Source organism: Rhagoletis zephyria, unplaced genomic scaffold (assembly GCF_001687245.7).
Source record: "Rhagoletis zephyria isolate East Lansing unplaced genomic scaffold, Rhagoletis_zephyria_1.1 Rzeph_scaffold_00704, whole genome shotgun sequence".
NCBI classification, from domain to species: Eukaryota; Metazoa; Arthropoda; class Insecta; order Diptera; family Tephritidae; genus Rhagoletis; species Rhagoletis zephyria.
Genome location: NW_016157788.1, coordinates 140311 through 151843, shown reverse-complemented (window position 1 = coordinate 151843; position 11533 = coordinate 140311). Strand labels below are relative to the sequence as shown.

General features: G+C 33.3%; 1 protein-coding gene and 1 long non-coding RNA gene across 6 annotated transcripts in view; one reads left to right on the top strand and one right to left on the bottom strand.

Annotated features, from left to right (window-relative positions):
* Arl4 (ADP ribosylation factor-like 4) overlaps positions 1–11533 on the top strand; it is a 142938-nt gene that overhangs the window by 44600 nt on the left and 86805 nt on the right. Inside the window, exons 2-4 of one of the 5 annotated variants that reach the window (XM_017613694.1) lie at positions 3765–3777; positions 3850–3970; positions 4036–4155. In XM_017613694.1, coding sequence (XP_017469183.1) covers positions 3914–3970; positions 4036–4155 — 177 coding nt within the window. In that variant the 5' untranslated portion in view covers positions 3765–3777; positions 3850–3913. Of the gene's footprint in view, positions 1–3764; positions 3971–4035; positions 4156–10373; positions 10538–11533 lie in introns of those variants that run through there. The other 4 variants (XM_017613691.1, XM_017613692.1, XM_017613693.1 and 1 more) reach the window with 4 other exon arrangements.
* On the bottom strand, positions 9103–10367 carry LOC108361144 (uncharacterized). Its single transcript, XR_001847237.1, has 2 exons — positions 10124–10367; positions 9103–10058 (listed from the first exon to the last, which is right to left on the bottom strand). It is a non-coding gene; the product is annotated as an uncharacterized LOC108361144 (long non-coding RNA).

Below are 11533 nucleotides of genomic sequence, written 5' to 3'. Positions count from 1 at the left end.
GACCACCGATTCTTTTATCGTGTGTAAGTGTGGGCATTTCCCTATTGTCACTGTCAATTCGTGCCTATGCCGATATGATGGTTCGTGTCTTGGATAACATTGGTTACGTACATTCATCTGGCAATCCCCCCCATTTTGAAGTTTAGCTTTGACAGTTTTGTTATGTTTACATTTCTTATAATCGTTCTTATGTCTATTATTTGGGCAATAAAAATAATAGATCACAAGAAAAACACTACTTGAGGGGCACCGTATTCTAGCACAGAGGAATTCAGCATCATCTGAACCTGTGAACACAACTTTTTCAGAGGAAAAGTCGGTCTGAACAGCTATTAAAACACCCCCGCCTTTTCTATCTAAGCGATCATTTCTAAATATTTCATACTTACTACACAATATTTCACTATTAAACACATTCGGTTTTAGCCAAGTTTCAGTAAAAACCAAAATTTCATAATTTAAATCAAAAGACTTTAAGTACAGCTCAGTTAATTTTGTATTTAGACCTCTAACATTTTGGAAATAAATATTGAAGAGAAAATTACTTATAAGTTTTTTGATCCTGAAGGGAATTTGAACAGTATTTTCATTCCGAGCTCGAGGTTTAAACTCAAACTCACGAAATAAAGCACCATTGGGCCAGAATGAACCATCAACAATGTTTTGAAAATGGTCGGCGGAAATATCAATTTTGAAGGAAGATATGCTTCTTTCGTATGAAAAATTAAATTTTCTAATAGCTATGTGCCGGGGATTAAGCTTTGATGTTATATAAGACTTAACATCTTCNGGGGATTAAGCTTTGATGTTATATAAGACTTCACATATTCTACCGACGTTTCACTAGAAAAGCGCGAAACAAACACAGATTTATTCGCAGGAACTACGATTAATTCTTTCGGTAACGGAGAAGGCCCGCTTTGAGATGTAGGTTCAGACACAGCTGTCGTTTTTGCTGCAGCCCTTGTAGTGACACCTGAGGAAGATGCAGCTCAAGAGATAACTCAACACACGGAGAATTAAAACTTTTTAATTCCTTATTTAAGCCGGGAGTAGGCAAAGAATCAATTGGCGGAGTGTCAATGTCTAAAGAAATGGGATTAGGAACAATGCTGTCTCCTCCATGCTTCCGCTTTTTTGAAGCTTGTTTAAGCTTGGGTGATGGAGAGGATGAAGATTCAATGCACTTAAAGTCTTTAAATGCATCTTCATATCGCTTAAACTTTTCGTTTAGAAGTTTTAACTCCTTACCCAACTCCTGGAAGCCAATTCTGGCGCTCCTAAACATTTTACAAAGCTCTACTTCGGTTGATCTGCACTTGGGACAAAACCAACGAACACCTTTGTTATCGGTTATGATGTCGGCCACCCTACCATTGAGACCAGCACATTTTACGTAAGCTAAGTCATCACACAACCAATACGCAACGCAACGCTCTAAGTCGTTTTTAATGTTACATTTTTCAAAACAGCAGGATGAATACATTGCAGCGCGAAGTAGTAACAATTTGTATGTACAAGAAAAACTCACAGTGTACGCTATTAGTACGATAGTAGCAAAGATGAGCGTTTGAGAGACACAGAAGTTTAGGTATTGTAAGTTCAATGGTTAGAAACCGTGCTGAACTTAACAGTTTTAAAGCCACTGAGCCAAAAAGCTTAAAAGCTTAAAAACATAAAAGCAAGCCAAAATGAGCTGTTTGCAGGAAAATTATTTGATCGATGATAAGCAAAATGTATGATAAATCGCGGAAGATGGGAAAATGCACTCTCACGCAAGACAACAATAATGCACCAAACGAGGCAAATATGCACAAGGAATGAAAAGAATATTAATTTTTTATTTTTAATCCACGCACTTTATGTCTAAAACACAACAATTTATTGGAGCTTGGCTTCAAATAGCTTTTTCCAGTATAAATTACACAAATTAGAACTGCTTAGCACTTAGATAAACAAAGTAACTTTAGAAATTCTTTCAAACGAATGTTTAAGCGACTGCACAGTACGAACGTTGCAAATGGTAATGTAAACGAATCTACCACAAACGAAACAAAACTAGTTTAATTTATTGCGAAGCTTTTTAATTTTTTTCATCTTTAGGAGTTTCCGAAGACAATGATATGATGAATTAAAGTTTTTCCAAAATTTTCGATATTTTTTATCAATTAATATGACAGTAATCGCTCGCGTAGATTTTCGGCTTGTGTTTTTTTGGTTCCCAACTTATGTGTAATAGACGCGGTATAGACCGCCGCCTATTTGAAAGCATTACTCAGTCACTTTGACTTTAACGAACAACAGCTTTCACAGTAAAAAAAGGTATTACATTCGTACAACACAAACTGCAAAAATATGCCAGATTGGGATTGAAAAGAACGCAAATTCAGGTCCAAGCAGTGTATAAACTACTATTATAAAAAAATATTACGAAATAAAATATGAGTTGTAACGCAAAACCACATATCTGAACAATCAGTTGTATGGGAGCTATATGTTATAGTGAACCGATTTCCATGATTTTCAGAAATAGCTAAGGTAATATCAAAATACAGTCACGTGCAAAATTTTAGTAAAATAACCTTAAAACTGAGGTAATTATTAACAAAAAACCTAAAATTTAAGCAGATTTTCAAGCACCGTTATCTCGAAAACTAGAGCCAATCTGGTAAAACGGAGGACGCCATTGAATTTAAAAGATCCCAGTTAAGTTATCCAAACCTTTGCCCAGAAAAAAATTCAAGACCTGAGCACAGTGTTTTAAACGACGAAAAATTCACTTTAAGAACTCTAAAACTTCCCCCCTAAATATCTCACAATTTTAACGTGATACGGATTTTCTGAAAACGCCATCGTAATCTAGAGGCCAAAATTAAGTTTACGTATTTGGGAAACTCTAAATTTCCGAATATATTGAAGTTTTTATTCCAAAACAAAAAAAAGGTTTGCTTAGTTATAGAGACTTCAATGCCTGCCAGCGCATCCGCCCAGACAGCTCATTAAGCACACGTTTGAGCGGAACTCGTCAAAAATACTTAACATCAAAGTATAGAATGTCACAAATATGAATCATACACAAATACAATAGCAATTGCTATGAATTGCTACCCTATAAATTCAAGACATGCATTTGGTTGGAGACTGGGTGGTTATGGTGGTCATAAGTTCAGCCAACACGTTCAATGGTCCATTACCCGGAGCTGCTCCAATATGATGAGTAGATTTTAGTGAGCCTCACAAGCCACTGCCTCTGGTTACAAACTGGGGGGCTACTCTGTAATGCGATACGAAAGAGAAATGCGATGCGAAAGGCGAATACGCCGTAAGTAATATGCTGTGACGATTCCCTATCGCATCGTATTTCTCTTTCGCATCGCATTACAGAGTAGACCCCCTGGATATCTTTTTAAATGATAAGAAAGGTGTTTGTTTACAAAATTACCTGTGCCACTCTGCCATAGTACGGTTGTTGCTTCCTTTCATACCACAGTAATTTTGTATGCAACTCTGAATCAGCAAAATTCATGCTCCTTCTCATTATCAACCCTGATTTTACCCCCGAGGAGTACTCAAAAATGTTTATTACTGTATATACTGTGCACTGTTAGATGCTAATTTTCAACTAGGTTGCGCAGGTTAGTGCTTTTCTTCTAGTGCGGTTTGGAATAAAAAAGACTATTGCTTTGTATTTTTACATTTACGATGTCACTCTTAGCACACATGACTACTAAATTATTCAATAAAATCCTTTTTTTCTATTACAGATAAAACCAAGATGTGTATATGTGTGTCTTAATAGACGAATGCCTACAAATATGGACAATTCGATAATAACTAATTTGCTTCCAGCTAAAAACCAATGTAAAAACTAAGGCAAAAGCGGCTGAACAAACACAAAATATCTTGCTCTAAAATGGGGACAGCAATGGGGAAAAATGGGGGACACTTTTTAGATGCACTGCCCTCTCAGGTAATATTTACGGTCTCTGAATTTCGTATTTTTACATATCTCAAAACTCCTATTTGAATTTTTAGGGCACCCTACACGTTGTTATGCTTGGCCTTGATTCAGCCGGAAAAACTACGGCTCTTTATAGATTGAAATTTGATCAGTATTTAAATACAGTACCTACAATTGGATTCAATTGCGAAAAGGTAAATACTCCATAATCATAAGCTTTTTTTTTGTATAAGAACAAAAGATAAACTAAAAGTATGTTCACATATCAATATTATCACAATCAAAGCTCGTTTTCTAATCACCCCGTTTACACAGGTAAATCTCAGATTATTAGCCGTCAAATTTGTTGTGGTTATTATTCTCACATCTCAAGGAAAAGTTATGTTTCTTCTCTGTGCCACCGTGATCACGTTTTTCTGCTATAATAAGCAATATAAATATATCTCAACTTAACATTTTATTAAAAATACCCTTACAAACCTCTTTTCCTTGCTGGCGTCCATTTTTGTTTACTTTTACAGCCTCATCATGTATCTCGAACGATAGGGGACACGAACGATTCGTCTGCAGGCGAATTCTTCTCAGCTTACAATTTTGTAAGTCGAACGATCGCTTTCGTGTAGACTTTACGTCGATTACATTGTATTCGTCTAGAAAAGTGTTGCTAAATGACATATTAAGGTATTTTTTGTATATTTCCTTTAGAATTTTATTATTTTTAATTTATTTGGCACACTTTATAGAAAATGGGCGTCAGCGTCAGATGTTATTTACTATTTTTGCCATTAATTTGAGATATTTTTTGTGTAGTTACTGGTGAAATTTGTGGGTTCTGGAGTGGCGAGTAGTGCGTCAACGAGCGTTGGGATGATACCGAATAGGGGTAGCCCCTTGAATTGCGTATCGTTGCTGTCGAATAGTGCTGGCATGTCAGTCGCTGACAAATTATCAGAGGTGGACGCTGCTGCCTGTAATGCCGAAAGCCTTGAAATTCTAAGCGCTGCGCTACTTGGTGCTACGGCCTTCGACATAGAAGTGATGCAGTCGATGGTTTTTTCGATCTCCGTCAGCCGTGAATGCTGAAAGGGATCCCACCTGTCATATTTATATTATTTATATTACGAATATAGTTCGCAAAGTGCGGCTTTTGAGGTCAGCCATGTCTGAAGTAAAATAAACAAATCTTATTTTTGGTTATGTTACGGGGATTTTTGCTACCAAGTATAAGCCTACCTTCTTCCATTATCCCGTCCCATCGCTTCTGACCCTTTGCTCTGTCTGTTTGACTGGTACTCGTCTTGCCAGATCCGGATTTTGGTCCATCTCTTGAATTAGCACCTCAAATTGTGTTGTTGTGGGTTTTTAATTGATGAAAACATAAATTATTATTTTTTGTTATATTGATTACATTTATTTTGTTTGAAATTTATAAATTTTTCACTGTATTTACTTATTTTGGCTCTCTTTCGTCTCCTTTTCGTGTTAGAAAATTGGAAACTAGACGAAAGCAACGTAACGATCAGCTGTTTTCGCGTTGCCAGACGAAAACGTATTACAAAGTACCAAGTCACGAACTATTCGTTTGGCAGACGAAACGAACGCTCGTTTCGAGATACATGATGAGGCTGTTACATTTGGCATTTCTCCTCTTTTTCGCAAAAACAATCGCTAAAACTAGGACGGACACCGAAAAGTTATCGGTTAAATCTGAGATTATTTTATAATTACAGATTAAAGCTGAAATTAGTCAAGAACGTAAACCTACCGGTACGTAAACCCGAGTCAGCTGACACGATCTATCTTACCAGAGCGCCATGTAAATGAAAACTCAACACCGCAGAATTTTTCTGTAGTTGTAGCCCGTAGCGCAGAAATCTGCGGAATTTAGATTTTTCCGTGTCAGCTGATTTCTCCTTCTTTAGATGGTTGCCACTTCGTCAGTTTTACAGATGGTAAAAAAGTTATAAGTTCCTATTTAAAATATGTTTACAATATTTGAAATTTACTATTGAATAAGGTTTTTGTTGAAAACTAAGTAGTTTATATTTAGCCAAAATCTATTATAGCACGAAAAGTTGTAGTTGAAAGGGTAAGTTTATGAAAAGGCATTGATGAGTGGCAACAGTGTAGTAAGCAACACTGAGGGCTCCAATAATCGACAAAATTCTGCGTATACAGACTGCGTTTAAGTATACGTTCTGCGTTCTCGACTAATTTCAGCTTAACAAGGGACGAATTTTATATGGCTAATCTCTTGTTCTAATTACAGATTAGGGTGTTAAGCTCGAAAATGAGGTTAATCTACTTATATGTGAACCTAGTATAAGGAACTGAAATACAAACATACTTGCTTGTTTGATTTTTTAAGGTAAATCCAAATTGGACTTTCAAAGCCATCGCTTAAAAGGTAAACGTGTCAAGGTATACTATTTCGCGTGTTATTAAAATCTATAGCGAAAGTCGTAACTATTAATAGAAAAAAAGAAAATGGCAAAGCAAAAGGCTTTAAAACCACTGTTGCCAACTTGGTGCTTTCCGCACTAAATTTAGTGTTTTGCTTTATTCAAAACGCGAAAATTGGTGTTTTGTTTAGTCTGACGATAAATCTGTAAATCTTAAAAAAATGGAAACAAAATAATGGCACAATGACACCCATAAGCGAGAGAGCATATGTTTGCCATGTATGCAGTTTTGTAGTCCATTAAATTTAAGTAGGTAAAAGTGAAAATTTCAAGACGCTAGGAAATCGCGTCAATTTTTATCATTTTTTTTTTGCTGACGGTGCTAAGCATTTTCTTCTATATAAAAGGCACCATCCTAAGATAAAACATAAGTGAATTTAACCCCTACTTGGGTTCTTATATTTTTTAATAACTAATCTTTATATATGGACCACACTAAAAGCTCCTTTTCATATAAAAATTCGTTCGTGTCCTACCTGTGACAAACGTTGTCCCACCCGTGACAGAGAAGTTTGGGTTTTTTTGTATAATAAAGCCATCATTTTTTTGTAGTTTTTGCTTTGTTTGTGTTCCTGGTTCTTTGTTTTATTATAAGACATCAAGTTCACACAGAAAAGTTAAATAAATTCGCAGAGTTTCCGTAAAATATATCTGCTCCAAAAAGCGGGCTTTTTTATTTGTCCCACCCGTGACAGAAGAAATAGATCAGTTTTTCCCCATATAAAAGTAAGCTGGAATTTGTTTCATATTTTGTAATAACTCACATAATAGTCATTTAGGAGTAGCTTTATTAAAATGTGGATTTGTTGAGTACTTAATACTTAAATTTAAACAAGAAAATTTTTTCTGTACAAATGTCCAACCCGTGACGGAATCGCCCATAAACATAAATAATAAAAAAATATGAAATTTGAGCTTGATTAGTACATTTTTACAAACTTTAGAGAACAAAAACAAAAACAAAACGATCAAGTAGTTTTCCAAATATTTCGAGAACGGTTCGAGGAGAAAACTTGAAAAAAATCGCACATACAACATCAAAATTCTCTGTAAAAATTAAAAAAAAAATATTTCTTAAAAAATTTTTCACATACAAATTATTTGATAAAAAAAATTCGTTTTTGAAAATATGAAACACAAATAATTTCATTGTATAGTTCAATGTTTTTTAAATCTGCACCCAAAAAATTGTTTCCTTCGGACACTTACTTTCAAAGAAAAAAAATATTTCCAAAACACTGCAAAAATTTTCAATTGTTGATTAAAAAAAAACTATTTGCAATTTTGCAATAAAATGTATACAGTGTACTTTTCGGCTACAAAAATCGGCGCTGTGTGAATATCATTGAAAAATATAAATCTTAGTAAATTCGGGGCCCACTTGAAGAAATACTCAAAAAGATTCTAAAAAAAAATTTAAATTTTTAATGTATTCATTTTACTCAACTTCGGTGTAAAAAAATGCATAGCTCAAATTATTGTAGAGTGCACCCCATAATACTATACTTAAATATTGCGCAATGCTCAGAGCTAAGATTGTGATTTTTTTAATTTTTTTTTTGAGATGCCATAATTTCAAAAACTAATTTTTTGATTAAAAAATTTGTATGTGAAAAATTTTTTAAATTTTTAAATTTTTTAAATATTTCTTTTCATAGAGAATTGTGATGTGTGATTTTTTTTTTAAATCTTTCTCGCCCCGTTCTCGAGATATTTGGAAAACTATTAAATCGATTTGTTTTTGTTTTTGTGCCATAAAGTTTTTAAAACTTTATTAATCAAGCTCAAATTTCATATTTATTTATTATATCAATAATCAACAGCTCAATGAAAATACTTATAGCGTTTTCTTTTCTAGAAAAAAATGCTGCATTTATTCTGCCCTGCGCCAGGGCTGTGAAGCTTTCGTGTTCCTTTATCAGCATCTTAACATGCATATTGCGTGCTCTTTCTTTAAAATGTTGCACTCTGATAATGTTGCCATTAAAGAAAGTGAATTTTTTTCGAGAAAAGAAAACGCCATTAAGAACTTGCAAGCACAGTACGCTACTTGCAGATATTTTTCAGTCGGTGTAATTGTCTTGCTATTGATCGGTTTTTTACTTTCGCATACTCCAACCGGTTTGTGTTTGCCCGCACTCAAAAAAAGAATGGAGAGATAAGGAGAGTAAATAAATAATTGCGCTGCTAACAAATGTCTTTTTGGGCGACTCAAATGTAACCGTGCAGCATGATTCAAGGTTGGATAAATATTGACATTTGCGTCAATCGACTGCGTTGTAAGGTTGCATTTGAGAAGGAAAGAGAAGCGGGTAACAATTTTATCCCCTTTTGTGAAAAGCCTTTTGTGAAAAGGTAGTAGGAAACGTAGTCTGGTAGTGCTGAAATGCGTTTTTTATATACAAATTGAATTAAATATATAAAGAAGAATCCACTGATCTACACAATAGACAATGAATTAACTTTTAATGGCCATATAGATATTAAAAATGAAATAAATGAATATTCACATAAAATTCTCACCAAAGAAAAATCTTATCGACAAATGTTCCCAAATATTCAAAATAAACCATAGTTTCATTGAAATTCCAGTATATATTAAACAAAATTAATGGAATTCAAAGAAATCATGAAGAAATATACAAATAGTAAAGGTGCATTTGATATAATGCATATAAATTAATCTTTTAAAAATTATTATATTTCTTGCATTTAAAGATTACATGTTCAGTATCTTAAATTCAATTACATTTGGTTTTTTTTATTTTAAATGTTTTAGTAATGTTTTCTATTATTTTCTCCAATCAGTCTTGCTAATCATTATATTGGTAACATTTAAAAGTTTGATCTTCAATATCGTAATTAAATTACATTTGGTTTTTTTAAAAATGTAAATTTTTTGTAATGCTTTGTACTTTTTGCTCCAATCAGTCTTGTTAATCAATATATTGGTTTCATCAAAAAAAAAATATATTCTTTAATATCGTAATTTAATTACATTTGGTTTTTTAAAAATGTAAATTTTTGGTAATGTTTATACTATTTTCTGCAATCAGTCTTGTTAATCATTATATTTGTTACATTTAAAAATTATATCATTATCAGCTTAACTTGATTACATTTGGTTTTTTAAAAATGTAACCAACCGTTATGTTATGAAAACCTCCAAAAATATGGGTCCATAGAACTTTGAATGCTGATTTCAACAACACCAAAATTACTCGGCGCAAGTTAAGATACAAAAACGTTACCACTTAAGAAATAAAACACAATTTCATCTAAACGTGTAATTGCCTCATTACCACAGACAACTAGTAAACTTGCTTAATTTTATTTGCGAGATTACGAGGTATTTCTAATTAAAAACAAACAAAAAATTAAGAATCGATGATAATTTTAACAGCAAAACGAAACTTTGCACTTCATAGAACCTTATTAATTCAGTGATAGTTGAAATCAGCATGAAGAGTTCTATCGAAGCACTTTTTTGGGTGTTCTGTAGATCAACGGTTAGTACTCTAGACTTTTTCCACTTATTAAAGCTTACATACAAAACACCAAAATATCGCACACCGTCTTCAAAAGAGTAAATCCCTGCATCAGCGAATGTGGACGGATACACAAATGATCCTGACCTGCACAAGAAAATATTTGTATTAATATTTCCACTGTAAATATGCAAAGGCTACATTTGACAAACCCAAAGGCTGCTGTGGTAAAAATACATGCACCAGCAAAGGTGGACGGACACCCAAATGATCCTGACCTGAACGATCCTGATTTGATACAATGCATATAAATTAATCTTTTAAAAATTATTATATTTCTTGCATTTAAAGATTACGTGTTCAATATCTTAAATTGAAATGCATTTCGTGCACGGACACACAAATGATCCTGACCTGCACAAGAAAATATCTTTATTAATATTTGCACTTTCACTTTTATAGGGTGGTATACATATGTACTTGTAAATATGCAAGAGCTGTACTTGACTAAACCAACGGATGCAATAGTAAAAATCCCTGCACCAGCCAATGTGGACGGACACGCAAATGATCCTGACTTGCACAAGAAAATATCTTTAGTAATATTTGTACTTTCACATTTACTTGTAAGTATGCAACGGCTGCACCTGCGCTGCTAACCAAAGTAGTTCCGAGTGGACTGTGTAGGGTATTTTACTTGTATGTTTTTATACTTGTTTAAATTCTTGATTTTCAATTTATGGTTCTATGAATTTGTTTGTAGTTGAAGAGAAAATTTTTGATTATTAATAAATAAACTTTCAACATATAAAAAACTCAAAATTTAAACTAAATATATTTAGTTATTAAAATATCATATAAATGATATATTGGCGATCCTGATTTTCGAGAAATATTTAACGACACAATAAATTTCTGAATTAATTAGTAAATACCAAAAAAATTAACAACTGAAAACGCTTTCAAAACCAAAGGCTGCAAAATTAAATTGAACCTAGAGTCCGACCGAAACATTTTCTAGAAGGTAGAACATTCACTGTTTACACTGATCATAAGCCTTTAACACATATTCTAAATTCTAAATCAGACAGATCACCTCGACAAAGTCGACATTTAGAGTACATTGCACAATTTACAGACGACATTAAATATATTTCTTGAAAAGAAAACATAGTTGCTGATACCCTTTCACGTATTCCAGATGTTAACACGATTTTAGCCCAAGACATTAATTTTCAAACATTATTTGAGGAACAACAAAAAGATCAAACGCTTTATGGCATAATATCTGATCAAAATTCCAACAGTAATTTAAAATAAATTAATATTCCGCTACTTAACCTTAATATTTGGTGTGATATTTCTCAACAGCCTTTTAGACCATTTGTTCCGAATTCTATGAGAAAAATCATTTTTGATAAAATTCATTCTTTATCACATCCAAGTGTCCGTACAACTAGACGTTTGATTCAATCAAAATATTTTTGGCCTAATATGCGCAAAGAAATAAATTAAATGGAATCTCGATCGGCGATCACTGAAACGCAGCTAGCCACTGTATACTCGAAAATGCAATGTTGCCACTTTTTCTCATTAAACCATGTTCGAATCGTGGAAATTTT